Source organism: Podarcis erhardii (genome assembly GCF_964252035.2).
Source record: "Podarcis erhardii genome assembly, chromosome: 10".
In the NCBI taxonomy this organism is placed as follows: Eukaryota; Metazoa; Chordata; class Lepidosauria; order Squamata; family Lacertidae; genus Podarcis; species Podarcis erhardii.
The window spans coordinates 75018952-75041864 of NC_138500.1; the positions used below are offsets into that span (position 1 = coordinate 75018952).

Here is a 22913-nt window from a genome sequence, read left to right on the forward strand (position 1 = left end):
CCAATACAACAAACACACTCCTTTCATACACCCTGAACAGCAACTGAGCATTAAGAGGCTATTCATCGGTTATGCCCCTGCCACGCCCAACAGGAAACAGAACAGAAGCTGCAAGGAAAAGGCTGCAGTAACCTTTTAAAGCGGGAGTGCACAACCTGTGGCCCTCCAGAGCCAGTGTGGTGTAGTGGTTAAGAGTGGTAGTCTCGTAATCTGGGGAACCGGGTTCGAGTCTCCGCTCCTCCACCTGCAGCTGCTGGGTGACCTTGGGCTAGTCACACTTCTCTGAAGTCTCTCAGCCCCACTCACCTCACAGAGTGTTTGTTGTGGGGCAGGAAGGGAAAGGAGAATGTTAGCCGCTTTAGTGATAAAGCGGGATATCAAATCCAAACTCTTCTTGTTCTTCTTCTTCTTCCAGATGTTTCTGAACTAGAATGCCCATCAGCCCCAGCCAGCATAGTCAGGGATCAGGGAGGTGTAGTGCAACAACATCTGGAGGGCCGTGAAAAGTTTCAGTGGTGTTTTGCTAGTCCACACAGGCTGGCACTTTGGTTTCATTTAAACTGGTAAAAAATGATCACAAATTGGGATTAAAAAAAGCAAGACAGGAGGACAACACACACAAAAAACCCTGAATGCAATTTATTGACAATGACATTCACTGTCAAAAGTGAGTGAAGGTTAACAATTAACATGAAAACTGCTTGTTTGAAAGCCACCTCTGTTAAGGAATGTTCCAACCGTCGAAGACTGTCCAACTATACCAAACACATTTGAAATTAATAAAGGCAGGGGATTCTTGCTACCTTTGCCTCTACGTTTTGGCTAAACCCTCTTCAGAATAACATTGATTCTGGTATATGTGCACATGTTTTCTTTACACCAGGACAAGCAGGGAATTCCTTGGTGGTTAGGACTCAGCTACAAGGGAATCTTTCAATATGACTACCACGACAAAGTGAAGCCAAGAAAGGTAAGCACATTATTTAAAGAGACTTACGTTGCCTTTTGCTTGAATGAGGAGGTCAACATGTTTAACTTCTGAATTTTATAGATAATTTTAATCTATATTTTTGTTTGATGTTTACAGGTTTTAGCAATTAAGCAGTATGCAAATTTTATTAAATTGATATATAAGCAGAAACATTTGTCAGTGAGTGTTTCTGTAGGCTACTTAAAGAGGCCATGGCAGAGAGTTAAGAGTCTGAAGTAATCCTTATATACTGTGTCACTGTTAAGGCATTGAGGGCACAAGGAGAAGGGGACGACAGAGAACGAGATGGTTGGACAGTGTTCTCAATGCTACAAACATGAGTTTGACCAAACTGTGGGAGGCAGTGGAAGAAAGGAGTGCCTGGCATGCTCTGGTCCATGGGGTCACGAAGAGTCGGACACGACTAAATGACTAAACAACAACAACTGTTAGGGGAGAGCATTGGAATGCAGCACTATTAATTGCAAGGGCTTAGAATATTGTGACATATTTTGTATAGCCCATTTTCTCAAAGGTGTAAAAAGATGGAGACAAAATCCCAGTTTGTAAGTTGGTAGTATCTTGCTATAGGTTTGAATACATATTTAAATAAGGCAGAATGGGGAGAAAGAAAGGGAAGAGTTGCCTTTTGTCAATTCTTTTGTTCCAAGTGGAGAAACTGTGGATATAAGCATCACTTGAAAGTGGCTGGACATCTGAATGCCTGAATATAACCAAGATATTTGCACTCTTATATGATTACAATTGAGAGCAATCTTCTGTACAGTTTTGTGCAGGCACCTTTTTCTCCAGAAAGCAGCACTGTCTTTGGTTGCACATGTTCATTTGTACAAACTAGCCATTGTGCATTCTCAGAAAATTACAACTTGTCAGCAGCCAAGATATTCCATTCATTCATGCCCCAAAGCATCTAGCATTGTTCCGATGAGATAAATGGGAGTTATGCTCATGCTCTTCATTCTCTCTCTCCATCCTACGTGGATGAAACTTCTGAAACAGAGCCTCCCAGAACCAGACACCAAGAAGCATGAAGGCTCCTCATGTCTGGTACCTTGTTGCTTCTTTTCAAATGATGTTTCAGAGGAGATAAAAGGGAACAAGGTCCGTACACCTTCCTCATCTGAGCCAAGGTAGTGATAGCTGAAAGCAGCCATCTTTGGTGACTAGCCCTGGCTGGATGCACAGAGAAGAGGGTTCTTCTCAGTCTGAAGAAGGGTGAAGTTTATAAGTTTGCTTCTAGGCCTGGCTGGTGCCATCCAATAAGCAATGTAGGAGGCTGCCTGAGACCACAGAATTCAAGAGGAGCAGGGCTTCTCTGGAAAGTTTAAAAAATAATATATCTAATAATATATCTTGAGAAAATAAGGTGTGGAGTCAAGGGCAGTTGTGCCACACACACCCTGATTTTCCCAGTTGCCAACCCTAATGATCACTTCTGGAGTCAGAAAAGCCCCTCACAATCAACAAGATATTGAGACAACAATATTAATTTTTGTCTGGGGCACTGGTTAACCCCATTTCCCCTATAGCCAAGAAGTCATTATGTCTCCCATCAGTTGATACCTCTGTTGGACTCTCATTATCATCATTAAGATCTTTTTTTGGAAAGAGCATGTTAGTTTTAAACCCTAACCTGGAAGTGAAATCTCCCTTGGGGTGGATTATTACAGACAGCTTCTACTGGAACCCTGGTGGATCACCTCAAGGCAACCCTGAGTCAACATTTGAGTTGGTTTGTTTTTTAAGGTGACTTCACATATTGAAGAATGACGCAAATGAATTAGAACCTACCTCTTGTTGATGTTTATAGTTCCTATTAAAGGTAAGGGACCCCTGACCATTAGGTCCAGTCGTGACCGACTCTGGGGTTGCAGCACTCATCTCGCTTTATTGGCCGAGGGAGCCAGCGTACAGCTTCCAGGTCGTGTGGCCAGCATGACTAAGCCACTTCTGGCGAACCAGAAGTAGAAGACAAAGCAGGAAATTGTGAAACAAAACCAGCCCAAACTGAGAAATGTATATTAAATGCAAAGAAAAATCCTTGCCTTAAAAAAAAAAAAAGATTATAATTTCCCCCTGTTAGGTCATCCTGAATAGTATTTGTCACACTGAATAGCTGAGCGTTGTCTCTTTACAATCTCATCATCATCTGGTCAAACCCAACCTTTTATTAAATTGCTCCAGTCGTTTTGCCAGGACCCTGCAAAATTCTGAGTACTTAAAAAAATAAATAATGATAAGAGCTTGGCTGACTGTTGGCTTACATTCTAGGATCCAATTTGTGCACATTTAAATTTTTAGTCACTGTACTAAATGTCACCGGAAATGCAGTTGGGCTTTTAATATAAGAGGCCCTGGATGAGGCAGTAGTTGAGGGAATTGAATTAGACTGCAGCTTCCAAAGGCCATGAGCCACATGTATTTGAGTCCTGAAGGCATATTGTCTATGCTTTAACTGACTAATAAGATCGAAAGGAGAAAATGTTGCATTTTAGACTGCATATCTCTTCCCTTGTGCACTGGACTAAGCAACATTTGATTGGATATTTTCACAATTGGCCATTTTTAATCATTCCTTGAAAAGGCGTAATGAGCAGGAGGGGCAGCCTTGGTTAAGTACAATTTCATGTTCTCCCTTCCGTGAGCAATGAAAATTCATGGCAACCTTATAGGGTGTGTTTCCTTTCTGTCTGTTACACAGCTGGAGCTGGCATTGCAGATGTGCAGCAGCAGGCACACAGGCAGGAAGCACAAGTCTCAGAGCACTGTTAGCCTAGCAACCTGAAATCCTGAACAAGGTCCACAGCCTGATCTCAACTGCTGCTCTACACTTCTCCTTGGTCTCCTCTCTCAAGTAAAGCTGGTTTCATTCCTAGCAGGAGAGTGTGACTCCCATTTCAGGAGTTTAAAGCAACCAACTGCCCATCCGTGCCCATTGCCCTCTCTCAGTCACTGGCCATACCAAGTCAGAACACCACCATAGCATGCCATTTCTTTCACTCCCCCAACTTAATAAGGAAATATAAATTTCCACCTGCACTTTTTTCACTACATTGCTGCCAAACAACGGCAATATATTTCTGCCTTGTAGCACCTGATAAGAAGGGTGGACAGATGACAATGAGGACAGGACTTCCCCTTCAAGAGGAAGAGGCAATCTCAGCAGGCACACTTTCTGGAATTCCATAGGAGCTCTGTCCTCTTTTGTCACCCTAAATAGAAATTGTAGAAGCCTGTTTTTCAATGAGATGGAAGGTGGGGCTGCAGGTTGCCATGAACCTGTGAGCAAGTGTCTCTGGGTGGGGCCCCTCAGGCAAAGCAGCCCTCTCCTTGACACAGGTGACTACAAAGCACAGATAGGAAAGTGTGAGAGGACAGGACAAGAGCAGACAGCATGCTAGGCTTTGTAATCTCAGTGCATAAACCTTGCTGATTGAGAGTTCAGTCACAGTGCTATTCTATGATCACACACATCCAAGGCAAGTTTGTAAATGACAGGTCTTGCTTGCAATTGTGAAAGTGAATAGGCTGCTTGAATAAACACAGAGGAAGCACTGCCTTGCTCTGCTTTGAGGTGTGTGCTCTCCCTCTCCCTGGAGTGATCAGGCGTGATGCTGGAATCGCGAGAGTCAGGGAACAGGTTCTCCTCTCCTGGATTAGCAGCTAAACCTTTTTCAGCCAGAGGCTTCCCTCATGGGCAACTTGACTGATCTGCAACCATAAAAAACCACCTATCAATCCCATGAGAAGCCTTCCTGTCAGTACTGGGTGGGTTCAGAGGCAAAATGGGGGGAGCAAGAGATGTGACTCATCCCTTTGTACAATAGGCTGCATTCCAGCCTTACAAAAGCCACATAGGCTGGCCTCCCTCCACACCCACCTTGACTGTCCTTGTGATAAAGAAGGCAAAGAGGACAACCGTAGGGCTGCTGCCATCAGAGAGCAGTGGGTGAACATTCAAGAGCCAGAGGAAGGTGGAGCAAAAATACTAGGATTTCAGGGGAACTCTGGCCAAGGTATTCCCCTCTTTGGATTACAGGTCTCAGAAAGAAAGAAAGAAAGAAAGAAAGAAAGAAAGAAAGAAAGAAAGAAAGAAAGAGACTTCCAAGTAGATGAGATTATGCAAAACTATAGTTTGTGGGTTCACCAACTTCTATACCATGTCTCTCCTGACCTTGGCATACATTGCATTATCCAATTTTATCCTGACGACGTTATCCTGCCTTTGAAGAAAGTTGGGCTAAGTGACAGTGACCAGCCAAGCCTCATCCAGGCTAAGTTCAGGGCATTATTTCCCCTCACGTTTTCCATTCCACCTCCCATTTGTCTGCCTTTGCTGCTGCTGTGTGTTGGTGCTGTACTTCTGCTGCAGACTGGCCCACTGGCTGTTTCGCTTCATGGATGTGCTTTTGAAGTTGAACAGCATGTGTGCCTTGAAAAGCACAAATGCCAGAGAGTCATTTAGAGGCATGGAAGGAATCTGTAGTGTCTTTGAGAGTCTTTTCATTTTACACAGGGCTCATAAAGTCAGCGTTTAGTGCTCCCAGAAGCATTTTAAAAAAGCAAAAGTGGCATTGCCCATGCCTACATGATAATTAATAATATGTCTTTAAGTGCCAGGATAGGCAGGCAATCTGTTCTGGCTGAGAGGATCTCACTGTTTTAAGAGCCTGAACTGCTATCCTCCAGTGCACATAGTTCCAATAACCTTTGCAAACCATTAACTATTGGCAGGCTTTGTTAATCGTTTGCTCTTCTGCTTTCCTTAACAAAGGGCTGCCTAGAGTTTTTCCATGGGTGCACAAACTCTTGACCGACACCTTAAAATTTCAGCAGGGAAGAAGGTGAAGAATCAAGAAGCCTAGAAGGAAGCAAAAATAGGCAGAGTTGCTTGTGATAAACTAGACCAGGGACCAAGAGCAGATGGAGAGAAGCAGTAGATCTGATACATCACTATCTGAAGAAGTGCGCATGCACACGAAAGCTCATACCAAGAACTAACTTAGTTGGTCTTTAAGGTGCTACTGGACGGAATTTTTTTATTTTGTTATCACTAAAACAAGGCAGGGATAAAGAATCAAAAGTATATAACATTGCCTTACATTCATACACAGAATTAATACATTAATATACAGAAATATATGCATGTGGCTGCAGGGGCACCATGGGAGGAGCTAAGGGCCCTGCCGAAATATTCTGGATCCTGCATTGGGCCTCCCCACAGCTGTGGCAGGCCTCATGTGGTGTCACATGTGGGCATCATGCACATGACATCACACACACGAGCTGGGCCTCCCCAAAGTGGGGCAGAACCTGGCGCCTGTGTGGGGCTGATTATTATTTATTCAGTATAAATTATTATTTATTAGTAAGTATTATTTATTAATAAATATTAAAACAATTATAATTTGTTAAGAAAGATTACTCATCAGCCCATGAATATTTATCAGTTTATTTCATTGCTTCAGAACATCCAAAGTGGCTGCTTCCCTTTGCCATGCATGTTAATTTCATTATGCCACATTTTAACATCACACCCATTCGAAGGACATGGCTTCCCCCAAAGAATCCTTTGAGTTGTCATTTGCTAAGGGTGCTGGGAATTGTAGCTCCATGAGGGATAAACTACACTTCCCAGAATTCTTTGGGGGAAGCCATGTGCTTTCAATGTACTTGCTGGATTTCAAAAGGAACAAGTGGGCCCCTCAAGATAATGTTTCACTGTGGATGCTGCTGTTGGGGGTTCGAGATAACCAAGCAGACCTTCTTCCAAGATCTTCCCTCCCACCCTCTCCCCAACACCCCACCTGCTATTCCCCTCTCCCAACAGTGAGGCAGTGAAGAGCCTCCGTCCCGCTGGGCTGCTTCTTACTCAAAAGCAAGAGACAAGGCTGTTTTCCACACACCCCAGCCATGTGTAATTGTGTTCATCTTCCATCCTCATATCTGATGCTGAGGTCTGCCTTCACATTCTGATTCTGTACCTACCAAAAGAAAATTGTCTTCTGTTGGGTTTTCTCCCTGCTAAATGCTGGGTTTTCCTATTTGGTCCCCTGCTGGGATTCAGTTGTCCCTGCCCAGATATTTTTTCAAGGACTGGGCATCCTACTGTATTGAGAAAATGCTCCTCATACAGCAGTGAATGGTGTGTTAGGGGAGGGGAGTGAGCAGTGGGTTAAGTGGACAACACCAAGAAGGGGTCCAACAGTCAAGGAGGCAGTTCATCCACATGCTGTAGAGAAGTGACGGGCTTGTTCACCCAGGAAGGGACCCCATCTAGGAGAAGGAAAACTGATCCTAAATCTCCACTGCCTTCCTTGGGAGAAGAAAAGGCTAAGGTGCAAAGCCGACACAAATCCAGAGTGGTGCCACTAAGATGCTTGGAGGGCACCTGGTGCGCCTCCTTCTGGCAGCTCCTGTAGCCAAGCACTCCACTGCCTATTGCAGAGGTCAGCAAACTTTTTCAGACAGTCCACTGTCCCTCAGACCTTGTGGGGGGCCGGACTATATTTTGGGGGGGGGGAATGAATTCCTATGCCCCACAAATAACCCAGAGATTCATTTTAAATAAAAGCACACATTCTACTGATGTAAAAACACGCTGATTATTGGACTGTCCACAGGCCGGATTTAGAAGGTGATTGGGCTGGATCCAGCCCTGGGGCCTTAGTTTACCTATCCATGGTCTATTGAGAGAGACGGATGCCAACAATCCCGCTCCTCATACAGGCATGCTTTCTTGCACGGTCCACACAACATTGCTGCCTGTCTTCCTTCACCAACTCCCATTGAATCCAGATTAACCCTTTCTGGGAGAAATTCAGTGAGTTGTTTTTTAAAAACAAAAACAAAAAAACAGTTGCCAACAACTCACTGCAATATTTTGCCAGGTCATTTGCAAATTAAGTCCCTGTCCGGAAGACCCTCACTCCTTTCATGAGAGCATCAGGCTCTTTCCACAAGCGCATGGCACTTCGTATCAACAACTGATGCTTAAGCATCCAAAGCCATGGTTGCCCAACTCATCCTGAAATAAGTGCTGGGCCATTTCAACCAACATTTTCCCATTAATTTCACCATGAGATTACTAAAAGCAATTAAGAATACTTCAGCGCAATAAAAGAAACATGGTGCTCAGCCATTGTTTAAGGCAGTCCTTGAGAGTATCCTCTCTTCCAGCCTTTTTACTCATTTATTTTGTAAGAACCCCTTTTACCCTATAAGCCTTTAGCATTATTTTAAAGCCACAGTCACTATTCTGGGCTTCTCTAACTAAACAGATGGTCATGTGGAACCTCCCCCCCCCCAACTCAGTCCCCTGTTTGTGGCAAAACCTTCAAGAGCTTCTCCCAGATAGCAGATAGGAATGCAGAGCTCAAGCCTCTTCCCTACTAGCCTCAGCTAAAGTATGGAACGGCCAACAAGCCACACATGTCCCCACACATCCACTGAAATGAAAGAGAGGCAGAAGAGTGGAATTTTAAAGCCCTTGATTATAGCTCTCATTTAACTATCCACAAGGACCTGGGAGTGGGCCAGTAATTCTGTTCCCAGGAATGGTTTCCACTGAGGACATTTTCCAGCCTGCACCTGGACGCTCTGCAACTCCCCCACCCACTTCCTTCAGCCTTCGAAGACCGTTTTGCAGAATAGAACAGCAGAGGTTTTTTGGCTGCAGTCTCTGACCACCACCTCAAAAGTGTGGGCAGTTTTAATAGGCACCAACCTGGTTTCAAACTACACACAGAGAGACTTTCCAATGTTAAACAATCATTTCCAGACAGACATCCCCCCCCCACTAAAGTTAAACACATTTAACAGCAACTTTACTTTAACATCAAAGATGATGTTTCTTGGAGAGGGTGAGGCAGAGTTCACTGGGTTTTGGAGAGGAAGATTGCCAGTGTAAATACTAGACATAGGTGTCACTTTTTTAAAAACCCAAAGGAAGTTTTTGCTTTCATTTTGAACACACAAATACACCAGAGACTGGCTCTCCCAACACTATCTTTTTTAATTGCTGCCAATTTGAATGGAGATGTCCATGGAGCAAACAGCCGCCTGCAAAAGTGGAGGAGACATTTTGGTCAGGAAACCCGGGTAGGGGAAGAAAGGATTAAACAGCCCTTCCTTCTTTGTCACATATTGTCAGGCCCTGCGGCTGCATTTCATTAAAAACATAAAACATCAGGAGATCTGCACTTATCCTGCACTTTCTGCATGTGCTGTAGTGTGACCTTTAGTCATTTCTTAATGAGATCATAAGAATAAGGAATAGCGGCCTCATGTTGAACTCCCAAGTAGACAAGTAGCCACATCAGATGAACCAGACCAAAATCAGCTGCTAGTGTCCTTCCCAGATAGTTTGCCTCAGGGAAGAAACTGTTGTTTAAAGAGACATGCTCCTCTTAGTTATGATGAACCACTTCCTGGCTGCATCGCCCAGAAGAAGCTTGCATGATCAACCACGTTATACCCAAGTTTACAAGAGGATACTGGATTCAGCCTCAGAGGCAAGTCCTGGGAGTCCATTGTCATGCTTGTGAAGCAGCCTGCTGCCGCCCTGTACATTTGAAGCACATTCAGTGCACATGACTTCTTTCTCAAAGAGTGCTGGGATCTGTAGTTTCCCCCTCACAGAGCTACAACTCCCAGCACCCTTAACAAACTATGGTTCTCCGCTGTTGTGGAGCTGCCCATTGGGGAACATCTGATAAGCTACCAAGCAACTCCAGGACTCACCCAAACACACTTTGAAAACATCTACACCCATTTTAACTGCATTAGTTTCCCGTTTTTGTTTGTGTGGCTTGTTTTAATCATGGGGAAATGCTTGCCTTGAACAAGGCTGGAGCATAAGGAGCTGCCTTGTACCGACTCACACCAGCAGTCCATCCAGCTCAGTATTGTCTACACTGACTGGCAGCATCTCTGCAGGGTTTCAGACAATGAAGGACACTGACAAACTGGAACGTGTCCAGAGGAGGGCAACCAAAATGGTCAAAGGCCTGGAAACGATGCCTTATGAGGAACGGCTAAGGGAGCTGGGCATGTTTAGCCTGGAGAAGAGGAGGTTAAGGGGTGATATGATAGCCATGTTCAAATATATAAAAGGATGTCACATAGAGGAGGAAGAAAGGTTGTTTTCTGCTGCTCCAGAGAAGTGGACACGGAGCAATGGCTCCAAACTACAAGAAAGAAGATTCCACCTAAACATTAGGAAGAACTTCCTGACAGTAAGAGCTGTTTGACAGTGGAATTTGCTGCCAAGGAGTGTGGTGGAGTCTCCTTCTTTGGAGGTCTTTAAGCAGAGGCTTGACAACCATATGTCAGGAGTGCTCTGATAGTGTTTCCTGCTTGGCAGGGGGTTGGACTCGATGGCCCTTGTGGTCTCTTCCAACTCTATGATTCTATGATCCTCTCCCAGCCCTACCAGGACATGCCATGGATGGAGCCTGGGATGGTTTGCCATGGAGCTTCAGCCCTTCCGTTCTGTCTCATTTTGGGGTAAAGCATTTCATTTTTCCGCAGAATGGTGGGGTGGGGAGGGAGCCTAGCAAGCAGAATATTTTCTTTCCCCACCAGCTTTAGCTGTGCCATGTGGGCAACTGCAGAGCCCAGGGGTGGGGGAGCTCAGCAGTCTTTGTTGTGCTGAAAGCAAGACAGGTCCTTGGTAACTATTCCAAGCATCTGGAGTTTTATCTGGAGGGAGGGAGTTTGCATGCCAGAGGGTCACAAGGTACTATATACTCTCTGTTCCTTCCTTCCCACTTCTCCAATCCCCTCTTTTGCACACAGGAACTGGAAGCTTTCACAATGCAAACATCTGGCATGTTTTGAATTCCAGTCTCACTGCAATAGAGAGAGGACAAACTTGCTCTTATCTTTGTTGTTTGGTCCTCTCCTCTCATTGTGGCAAATTGCTTAGGGCAAACCCAAAATAACTTGTGGCTAAACTTGTGAGTTGAAAGGGACAAGTGGCTCCATCTCCAATATAGTCCCAACATTGCCTGCATTAATGGGGGCTGAAATCTCACTGCTATCTTTGGAGCCTCTCCGAAAGCATTCATCTCAGAAACCTGATGGTTTACGATGGTGTCAGGGATTAATCAGTGACAGAGATAAAAGAGAAGGGCACATTTCAGTTTCCCATAATTTTGGTTTCACGCTTGGCGAGACTGCTGGAAGTGTGGGAAACATTATTGTATGTTCGCTCCCATGCTATTACCAGAAATTTCATACACTAGAAAGGTGTACCTAGGTTGCTCCCATTTTGTGGAATGATATCCCTATGGAGGGACATGGGTGGCGCTGTGGGTTAAACCACAGAGCCTAGGGCTTGCCAATCAGAAGGTCGGCGGTTCGAATCCCACGATGGGGTGAGCTCCCGTTGCTTGGTCCCAGCTCCTGCCAACCTAGCAGTTCAAAAGCACGAAATGCAAGTAGATAAATAGGTACCGCTCCTGCGGGATGGAAAATGGCATTTCTGTGTGCTGCTCTGGTTTGCCATGCTGGCCACATGACCCGGAAGCTGTACGCCGGCTCCCTTGGCCAGTAAATCAAGATGAGCGCCGCAACCCCAGAGTCAGTCACGACTGGACCTAATGGTCAGGGGTCCCTTTACCTTTACCTTTACCTCCACCTCCCTATGGAGACCAGGCAAGCACTGACAAAGAGATCCTTTTGCAGACAGCTCAAACCATTTCTGTTTGCCTTGCCATTTCCTGGCTATTGACACTGAGGTTTGCCCTGCAGCTGTAGTTGTTGAAATGGTGTGACTATTTGGATGTTTTAACTGTTGTTTTTTACTGATTTTAATGCTTTAAAGTATATAGTGAACTATTTTGGGATTTTTATGTTTATAAGTGAAAACTGGCAAGTAAGTTTTTTAAACAAATAAATAGAACACAAGACCATAATAATTTTCTTGCTGAAGGAAACAAAGGTCTAATCCAGGTTGCCTTTTCTAACCTGAGCCAAATGTTTCTGGGAGGTCACAAGCAGGACATCTCCCCACCCCACTGACTGTGCCCAGTGCCTGGTATTCAAAGGCAGACTCCCTCTGGACATGGAGCTGTGCATTTTACATTAGACTTTGTGACTAATGGTTGTTAAACCCTATCTCTCCTCCATGAATTTGTCTAATCCCTTTTTAAGCATCTAAACTGGCAGCTGCGTCTTCTAGCAACCAATCCCACACATGAATGCAAACACCACACATGAAAAGCACCCCTCATAAAAATATAAAAATATCCCATGGGAACTGTAGTTTGCCCTTTAGGGAGCTAAAATCTATAGTTCCCAGGATTCTTTGGGGAAATGGTGTGCTTTAAATATATGGTATGTACACAGCATACATTTTCCAGGAAAAGGTACTTTCCCACTCCCAAATCAAATTAATTGATTGACCAAAACTTCTGAGAGTAGGGAGGAATTACCTCTATCCCCTCCCAAACCACCGTTCAGAAATCTACCATCATTTGTCATCATGGTGGAATCTAGACACATAAAAAACACTGTGAAAATGCTTTTATATAAAAAAAATGGAAAATGTATTGAATTTGCCATAAGCTCACCATTGCCATCTAGTGTCACATTTGTATAATGCACTTAGAACATTATATTTGCAGCTGTATGGATGAGTCCCATGTCTCCGCATAGCCATCTTTTTTTCTAAACCAAAAGCTTCAAAAACTTTAGCCTCCCTGCTCATCAGTCCTCCATTTCCCCCAAAAAACACTTCCGTCCAGGCCCACACACTTTGTATCCCACAACCAACCATCTGTGTACAGTCATCCCATAGCGAGACTTGATGACACCAGTTTTAGCTGCTCTACCTGGGACTGCAAAATGAGGGAGTGTTTTCAAGAAATGGAGAGGCAGCAATACATGGTTAGCTGGCTGTGGTACAGGCGTGTTTGGGCCTTTCTTCACAGGAGAAATGTTGCACCCCCTTGAATGTTTTAGGCTACAATCCTACATGCCCTTACTAGAGAGCAAGCCCCCTTGAACTCAGTAGGATTTAATTCTGAATAGACATGCCTACGATTGCACTGTTACGTCTCTGCAGTCATCTCTTTGGGAATGTGGAGATCCAGGGCAGGCTGAAGTCACCTGTGAGTGTGGACCGTGCGTGTTTCATGAGTGTGCAACTCATTCCCAAATAAGTGTGCCTCAGCAAATAAGAGAGTAGCCTTCTGGAATGCTAAGAATGTGTACCTTTTCCTCAAGGGTAGACAGTCATTTTGGCATTTTGCTGACTCAGTGGCCAGCAAAGCAGGATGTATCAGTTGCATTCTTGCTGTTCACTGACTTCACAGTTGCTCAAGCAAATGGATTCTTTTATTTGTCATTCACTATCAAAGGGTTAAATAATCCAGAAGAGTGGAGGGGGCGGGGTAAGAGCAGCTTGTGAGTCAGGACCAGTTATTCAGTTTTGCTTCTTTTGTCAAGTGACTTTGGCTTAGCCCACTTAGGAATCTACATTCCAAAGGCTTATCTGAGTTTCTTCATTGAAAAAAGCAAGGTGGTCTTTGAAGATCTTTGTCATTGTCTGTTTCTTAGAGGGTAGGATTTGTGCCACCTATTCAGTGTGTTGTAATAAATGTGGAAGCAATTACTTTGGTAGCTTTTCAGAATACCTGTAATCCCATGATCACCCAGGCATTCCTATGATCTATGAAAAATGTTTCAGCCCAAAGTAAGAAGAGACCAAAATCTTATCTAGTCCAGCACCCTGTTTCTCACAGAGGCCACCAGATGTCTGCGGCAGCACTTATAAGCCCCAAGACTAAAACTATAAATTAATTTGTTATTTGCATGTAATCAAAGTTAAAATTGGAATTCTCTGTTTGACAGGATGGCCAGTGCATTGCTCTCTAAACTATCCCTGCTGCAAAGAAAGATAGATAGAAAGATAAACAGATTGATTGACTTGAACAGTTACCACAATCCAGCAAAAGTTTTGCAGACATTCACCTCTCTATAGCACACACACATCTGCATGCTGGAGGAAGGGTGTTCTGATGATTCCTTTCTGTTGGGATTTGTAAGCTGCTTAGAGATTTCTGTTGAAATAGGAAGCCATATATAAATTAAATAAATACCCAGCACTCTAGGTTGCAGCTGACCTGCATTGTGTAAGCATTGCCAGAGAAATCCTTGACAGCACAGTATGTTGTTGTTGTTGTTTAGTCGTTTAGTCGTGTCTGACTCTTCATGACCCCCTGGACCAGAGCACGCCAGGCACTCCTGTCTTCCACTGCCTCCCGCAGTTTGGTCAGACTCATGCTGGTAGCTTCGAGAACACTGTCCCACCATCTCGTCCTCTGTCGTCCCCTTCTCCTTGGGCCCTCCATCTTTCCCAACATCAGGGTCTTTTCCAGGGAGTCTTCTCTTCTGCTGAGGTGGCCAAAGTATTGAAGCCTCAGCTTCAGGATCTGTCCTTCCAGTGAGCACTCAGGGCTGATTTCCTTCAGAATGGAGAGGTTTGATCTTCTTGCAGTCCATGGGACTCTCCAGAGTCTCCTCCAGCACCATAATTCAAAAGCATCAATTCTTCGGTGATCTGCCTTCTTTATGGCCCAGCTCTCACTTCCATACATCACCACTGGGAAAACCAAAGCTTTAACTATATGGACCTTTGCTGACAAGATGATGTCTCTGCTTTTTAAGATGCTGTCTATGTTTGTCATTGCTTTTCTCCCAAGAAGCAGGCGTCTTTTAATTTCGCGGCTGCTGTCACCATCTGCAGTGATCATGGAGCCCAAGAAAGTAAAATCTATCACTGCCTCCATTTGTTTCCCCTTCTATTTGCCAGGAGGTGATGGGACCAGTGGCCATGATCTTCGTTTTTTTGATTTTGAGCTTCAGACCATATTTTGCGCTCTTTCACCCTCAATAAAAGGTTCTTTAATTCCTCCTCACTTTCTGCCATCAAGGTTGTGTCATCTGCGTATCTGAGGTTGTTGATATTTCTTCCAGCAATCTTAATTCTGGCTAGGGATTCATCCAGTCCAGCCTTTCGCATGATGAATTCTGCATATAAGTTAAATAAGCAGGGAGACAATATACAGCCTTGTCATACTCCTTTCCCAATTTTGAACCAATCAGTTGTTCCATATCCAGTTCTAACTGTAGCTTCTTGTCCCACATAGAGATTTCTCAGGACACAGAAGAGGTGATCAGGCAGTTCCATTTCTTTAAGAACTTGCACAGTATGGCCTGCCCTGAAAGGGAAGCTCAGTCCATCTGTGTTTTCCATGTGATCAACAGGTGATCTACCATTGCTGATTGTCACCTTTATCCCACCAAGGAGATTCACAGCATAAGCAAGATTTCTGAGTGCATATTAATTTGCTGGATGGGGAAAGGAGAGCATAAATGTAGCAGGGTGCTGTGCATTCCAATTCATTCCCGGTTCTGGTGTAGCTAATCATGCACTAGTTAAAAAAAAATGACTGGAGAAAGTATGGACCCTTTTGGCCTCTGGTAAGGGGGGTTTTCTGTTATGTTCATGTGTGGCAAAGAAAATGTATCTTGAGTCTATTTTCCAAACAACATGGGTCCAATCCAATCAAATTTAAGCATCATTAATTTCAGTGTCCTCAATTTTCTTTTAAATCAACTGGTTGGTGTCCATTTCCTCTTGAGATGGTTGTCCGCCCCCCTGCGAGATGCAGAGGCCCCTCGGCCCATTTCTCTCCCGCACACGGGCGGGGGGGGGCCGAGCTGCGGCGCGGAGCCCCTGAGCCGGTGGCCCCGAGTCCCGCTGCTCCGCCGGCCCAGACTCGGGCTCGCCGGCAGGCCGGAGCGGCTTCTGGGGCGCGACTGACTCTGCGCTGCTTCTCCCGGGGCGGGCGAGGGGGGCCGGGGGCCGGGGGGGGGCGCCGCGGGGGCAAGGCAGGGCGGAGCCGGGAGGCAGCCCGTCGGGGCGCCCAGGAGGAGGAGCCGAGGCGCCGCCGCCTCGCTCAGCGCGACCTCTTTCCGTCTCCCCGCAGATCTTCCAGTGGAGGCAGCTGGAGAACCTCTACTTCCGAGAGAAGAAGTTTTCCGTGGAAGTGCACGACCCTCGCAGGTAAGAGGCGGCGGCGGCGGCGGCGGCGGCAGGGCCCGGGCTGGGAGCTGGCTGCCTGCCTGCCGGGGCTTTGCCGAGCAGCCCCTTCGCCCGGCGCCGAGCGGGCAGCAGCCTCCGGGCGCTTAGGCGGCGGCGGCGGCGTCTTGGAATGGAGCGAGCTGGGAGCTGCTGCTGCTGCTGCTGCGGCGGCGCTCTGGGTGATTCCCGGTGGAACTCCATAATACTCCATTTCCAGGCGCAAACACCCCAAATCGAAATGGTTCTTTATTGTGTTTTGTTTATTGCAGTAACAGGGAGGGGCGGGGGGAGAAAATATGTCTAGGCTTGATCCTTTCTGTTACTGTCACCCATGCTCTGTCCTTCACACCGTCTTTTCCTTGTTTAATATATTGATTTTTCACCTACTGCAGTCCTCTATAATGTTTGTGCTAGCTTGCGTTCTTCACTCCTTTTACGCTGGTCCTCATTTTGCGTAACATAAGCAACTGCCCAGTGCACAGAAAGCTTAATTGTTTTTTTTTGGGGGGGGGTGGACTTCATTTTGCATAATCACTACTTTGGTCACTGCCGCTTTATGACAAGGTTTTCCCAGGACAAGCTGCTATCTGCAACACACATGTAAATATTTTGTGCAAATTGGTTCCTGCAGAACTAACCTTTTCCCTTAAAACTTGGCAACCGAAAGCCAGGCTCTGTTCAGTGTAGCTGGAGTGCAGTAAATTTAGTTTTGTCTTTCAATTACATCCCCTTTTGCAAATCAGATTTGTGCTCTTCTGCACAAATGACAGAATCTAGTGCTCCATTCCAGCACAGAGATATCGGATGTGTGCTGCTGACAATTTATTTGCAGATTGACAGCCTACAATCTTTTTCATGTTTACTGTACCTTGCCAAGATCTATACTCACACAGGGTTTCAGTATTTCCACATTAGAAATACAATAGGCTCTAGATTAGAAATGTGGAAAGCAACAGTTGCCTGGCAGGTATATTTTAATTATATATTTTACATTATGACTAAGGTGCTGGTTCTTCAGAATATTAATTTGGGACACAGTTCACCAAGGCATTTTCCTCTGTAAGCTTGATTGAGTAAATGTAAAGAGCACAGCAGTTTCAGTTGCACAAGAGAAGTTCCAGGTTGACTGTTCCTCTTGTGAATAGCATTAAAAATGAGTGATAGCCCTGCAAACAGCTGATCTGTATACATAATTGGCAACTTCATTGATTTTACCACCTGCCATCTTCTAGGATCAGACCTTTGGGAAGTGAGCTTTATATATCATAAACATCATATACATTGTAGAAATTTTCTGTTCTGAAACTGTTATTCTACTCTAGTTGCATGCAGTTACACTGAAATAGTCATCAAGCTGAATGAAAAAACCAAACACCTAATATCTATCCATATATAGAACACTATTACTTCTAATTTATGTTACGCTTGGGACCAGTTTACCTAAGAGGTCACCTTTGCTGCACAGATGCCACCTAATATCTGCACCACATCTGCGAGAACTTGCTCATTTAGTGTGGCAGCAGTGGCACTTTGGAACTCCCTGCCTATTGATATCAGGAGGCGCCTTCCCTGTATTCTTTTCAGCGCTTCTTATTTAGACCGGGCTACCCAGATGTTTAGACAGTCTGTATGAGTTTTAATTTGTTTTAGCTTGTTCTGTTGTGGTTTTAACTTTTTGTGTGTTTTAAATTATGGTTGTAATTTTTAATGATATTTTTAATGTTTTATCTTTTTTGTAAACCGCTTTGATTTTTTTCCTACAATCTTGTGGTAAATACATTTTATGAAATAAATAAATAAATTATTCTATCAATTTATGTACAATGAGATTACCAAAACCCTGCTTTGTGCCTAATGAAGAATTCTCTGTATCTCCTAAATCTGTCTGCTCTTTGATCAGCAGAAATGCAGGAGCCTAGAAAAACGTAAGCTGTGGCACTGGGTTCTAGATTCCTATATCAAAGAGTATAATTCAAAAAGAAAAAATTCTAGTTCATAGGGCTGCAAAGATAGGCTTGAGGGTGTGTGCTTAAGTTAGCGCTAGAATTGTCGAGTTGGAAGGGACCACGAGGGTCCTATAGTCCAGCCCCCTGCAATGCTGGAATCTTTTTGCCCAGTGACGCTGGGATTATGAGTCTCATGCTCCACTGACTGAGCTACTCTAGTTCCATATCCTGTTTCCGGTAACAGGCAACCTCAAGTCACATAGAGTTCGCAAGCAGCAGGGCACAAAGGTGAGAGTCCTTGCCTGTTGCTGGTCTGGACACTGGGGGTACACTGCCTCTCGACATGGAGGTTCCATTTAGCTGGCAGGCCCATTGGTAGCTCTGCTCTCCATCATGATCCTGTGATCCTATGATAAATGGCAGTGTCCCACAGGCAGAGGAGCGTGGTGCCTGTTTGTGTATGTGCCAACGAAGTGCTGTCTTTGTGTGCAGAGTTTCGAGGTGCAGCCAAGGTCCAGAACTCTTTTGCACATACAGCAACAGTTACATCTTAGGCTAGGGAGGGGGGAATAAGTTATACCACTCTTTTGGCATAAGAAGCGACTGTGTACCTTGGCAGGTGCTAACTGAAATATTATTCAAATTATCTTGCCAGCGTGTCTGGCTCCTGGACCCCTTTTTTCCACACTGTCTGGTTCTTCCATTTTCTGTCTTATCCACCCCTCCTATAACCTCCACATTACCTTTTTAATTTTATATAAACTTTTCCATGTCTCCTGTGTCTTCATGTCTAATTTTCTTGGGAAACTCAAATTTCAGTCCGTTTAATGATCCGATTTGGTGCAGGGAATAAAGCTGAAACCATCCCAAATGTAACAGTTGTCATGCTGCGATGAAGAGCCAAGTCTGGGGTGGCAATTTTATTGCTGAATATGGGGGGGGGTCCCCCATCTCTACAATAGTTACTGGCTTAATTTCAACCTCATTTTGTCAACTGCCTTTTCCTTCATGGTAACTCTCCCCATCTGGAAAACAGAAACAAAATGAGAGATAATTCCAAGCATTTACAGGTTAGAGCTGCAATCCTAAACTAATTTATAAGGGTGTCAGTCCTATTGAACGCAGTGGGATTTATTTCTGAGTAAAAATGCTTAGGAATGTTGTGTTGACATTCAAATAAAATTAAAGTTTAGCTAAGTGGGCAACAAGATATTCTAAATTCCAACTTTCCCAGAAGCCCTTTCCCCCTGTGACTCTCCCACTTATTGTAGAGTTTCCATGTAGGCACTATTAATTTTAAGTTTGTTATTTATTAAATTTCTATGCCACCCCTCATCTGAGAACCACAGGGCAGTTTACAATATAAAAACACAAAAATACATAACATAGTAAGAAACAAAAACATATGAGCCGACCTTTTCATAGAGAACTGCTGGAGAAGCTCAGCTGCTGCTTTGGAACTCTGTATCTGTCTGAAAAGCAGGGCAGAGACCTATGAAAACATCGAATTGACATTCTGTATTACAGAAGCAAATAATTTTTATATGGTTATCGCATCAATGCAGAGTCATATGAACCATGTGTGTTGATAACAATACTTAATACACTATTGGCATCTAATGAATGCTAAATAGCAGAAAAATCAGCCCCAGTGGCAACTTGAATTGAAACTCCATCTCAAATTTGTGAGAGACAAAGATATCTGGCTCTTTTAAAAGCAGAGCCTCACATGACTCAAAACATGCTATTGGCAGTTTAAAAAATAACAGAGTGCCTCATGACATAAATGCTGGAGCTCAGGCAGGTGGGTAAGAGGTTTAGTTCAGTTTTTGTGCTTGCTCATTGAGGTTCAATGAGACTTACCTCTGTGTAGACGAAGGTAATATTGCAGCCTAAATTACTCTCATCCATGGTGGGGCTCGTTGTTTCAGTTGCTATACCTATCCCCGTTGTTTCAGTTGCTATACCTATCCCCTTAACGGTCTTCTGCAAAATGATTGAATGCAGAACTTTTGGAGGTGGGTCGAGACCTTTCAAGTTACAAGTGAATTGTTTGTTCTTTTCCTGCTCTCCCAGGGCATCTGTGACTAGAAGGACTTTTGGACACAGTGGCATCGCTGTGCACACGTGGTATGCCTGTCCTGCCTTGATAAAGTCCATCTGGGCTATGGCCATTAGCCAGCACCAATTCTACTTGGACAGAAAGCAGAGCAAAGTAAGATTTTTAATTTTTATTATCTTCACAAAACAGGTGTTACATAAAGACTACGGTTATACACAAATGAAAGTATATGCGCCAAATACAATCAGAAATCAAATATATGTGGAAGTCTGGACACAACACCGCAACTCCAGTAGCACAGCAGACGTCTGCGCATGCCCTGGAACTTCCTCTCCAGACCCTGCAGATCAGATTTTTGGGGCAAACGGGGCAAGGAGAAGAAACGGAAAGTCCCATTGCATGAGCAAAATCCTGGTTGCACAGCATTCGGTGCAATACCAATAAAGAAGCAAAAGGTTTCAATAGAAGGCTATATCTTTTTTATAAAATGATCATTCCAGTAATTTACAAATGAGGGCCATCTTTTCTTGATATCTAAAGCAACCATTTGATGACCTGGTCGGTTTATCCAATGAATTTAAGACAAACTTAATGGGTCAGGCCAACAGCCTTCTAGTCAGCGGCAGAGCATGTCTCCACACCACCCAGGGTGGGTCAGTGTGCACGTGCGCATGCACACGCCAGGGGCAGCATGAGGGGCGGAGGACAAATGGAAAACACACACCTCTGCCCAGCCCCTGCTGCCATGGGAGCGACACCAGCTGGGAGGGGCATGGCTGTTGCATCCTCCTGGCACGAGGCTGGGATTGAAGAGTGTACAGTTGGTGCGTCCCCACACCGTCCCAATACCTTGCTTGAATTCTAGTTCCAAATAAATATATCAAACTAAATAAATAATTTCTTCAGTTTCAGTAAGGCAGTTCTTACACTCTGCATTAAGTCTTGTAGCAAATGGCCCTGCAACTTCCCTTCATGCTGAGACATGCATAAGAGACCTCTAAATACTCTGAACTCTTCCACCGTTGCTCATTGTCTGCTTTGCCTATCATGTGGAAATTTACAGGGCACTGGGACTTTCTGAGAGAAGGCCCCAAGGTGCAGAATTCTTGCTGCATTAACTTCTTCCCAATACTGAGAACCATTTCTGGTCATGCAAGTCTTTAGAAACAATATGTCCATATGGACTTGCACAGATTCTCCTTAGATTATTTTTTCTTATGGACTTTCTTCAGCTTTACGATGCATTTTTTTACAGTGGGTATTACTTACATGTCCTGGGTCCATTTCAAATAACAGAAGATAAGTTCTGCAGCCAGTGTTCCTGGTAATGTAGGTAGTGCCTTAAATCGGGGTGTGGAACCTGCAGGCCTGCTAGGAAATCTGCACTCATTTCCTCAATGTAACAGTCAAGTGTCATTCACCCTTCCCAGGCCAGTCCTGTGGTTGTGTTAGGAGTGGGGCTCCAATGAATATCTGTTTGTTTGTTTGTTTGTTTGTTTGGTGCTGCTCCTTCCTGATTCTGGACAAAAAAAATGTTAAGGTCCTGAAACACATTGGAGTAGTTCCTGTTTAGGAACACTGATTTTGCACCCACCAAACAAGGTGGCATATTTTTATCAATGATCAGCTCTGTAATTTAGATAAGGAACTTCTAAAAGCTTCTGACAGATTAGATTGTTCTCCTATGGTGGCCTCTTTATGGATTCTGAAGATTGAATTGTACACACAAGCAGAGCCTTAAATTATTTCTGTTGGTACAAGGAAAGAAAGAAAAAAGGAGTTCTAGGCTCAGGACTTAAAGCATCATGGGGTCTACTTCATTCATTATGTTTTAGGAGCATAGCTAAGATGTGTTTAGTGTGCAGCTAAAATGTAAATGTATGACTATAACCAATAAATATTTGTATCATATGGGATCACTTGTTAGAAAACCAGGTTTGCCCGCATATTTCTCTTGAGTGTACATTCAGCAAGAAGCTTACATTTGTAGGTACTGGTGGCAACCATTTTAGGTGTGTCCAATTGATGCGCAATCGCCAAGGCATGGGTCCTTTTCGACCTGGAAGAGGGTGGAAGAGGGGCAGGGCATAATGGGGTGGGGCCTGCTTATGCACACTCTGCTGACACAAGGGGGGGGTGGTCTGGGCAAGAACCCCTGCATGAAATAGTGGCCGCCTTATCTTTTGAGTCCTTTTTGCGCGACAAACAAGTCAAGTTCAGCAAGTGCCTCCAAACCAGCCATGCGCCTGCGCAAAGCCGGAGCCAGTCACTGCTCTTTAGCTCTTTGGCCCAAATACCTTGGAAGTGGAACCGTCAGTCCCAAAGCACTGACAGTGCCGCTTGAAGTGTGACTTGGCTTGCCAGGCTTTGTAGTAGCCACACTGCTTTGTGGCATCACCTTCCCTCGTTGTGAAAAGCTTGTTTTGGATCAGTTGTTTCCTTTTCTGAGCCAGGGCTCTCCATCAACAGAACTTGTATTGGGGGAGAGGTTGAAGGAAGAGAGACACAGATGAGAAGATGAGGGGAAGAAATGGGCAAAAAAGAATGAAATGGTCAAGAAGGAAGCATGAGGAGAAGGAAGCCAAGAGAAATCAATGATGTTGAAAATAATTCCGTTTAAGTCATTTAAAATTGCACCTGTAAATCCCTACAAGACAAACGCATCAATAATAAAGGCTGCATATTTATCTGGGAGTGAGCCCCATTGAACATAGTGGAACTTGTTTCTGATTAAACATGCTTGAGACTGCAATGTAAGTAAACTTAACAATAAATAGTCAAGGCTCCTCCAAAATGCTGTCAGGGAAGCCCTTCGCCAGC

The 22913-nt window shown here is 44.5% G+C and overlaps 1 protein-coding gene and 1 long non-coding RNA gene across 9 annotated transcripts in view; one reads left to right on the forward strand and one right to left on the reverse strand.

Moving 5' to 3' along the window:
* The window catches only part of FRMD4A (FERM domain containing 4A), a 434031-nt gene that overhangs the window by 364389 nt on the left and 46729 nt on the right, over positions 1-22913 (forward strand). For all 8 annotated transcript variants that reach the window (XM_081879084.1, XM_081879085.1, XM_081879086.1 and 5 more), the window contains 3 exons: positions 884-970; positions 15991-16067; positions 20108-20246. In XM_081879084.1, the coding sequence (XP_081735210.1) occupies positions 884-970; positions 15991-16067; positions 20108-20246 (303 nt within the window). The remainder of the gene's footprint in view (positions 1-883; positions 971-15990; positions 16068-20107; positions 20247-22913) is intronic.
* LOC309351146 lies at positions 18217-19967 on the reverse strand. Its single transcript, XR_014160722.1, has 3 exons — positions 19895-19967; positions 19447-19503; positions 18217-19056 (listed from the first exon to the last, which is right to left on the reverse strand). It is a non-coding gene; the product is annotated as an uncharacterized lncRNA (long non-coding RNA).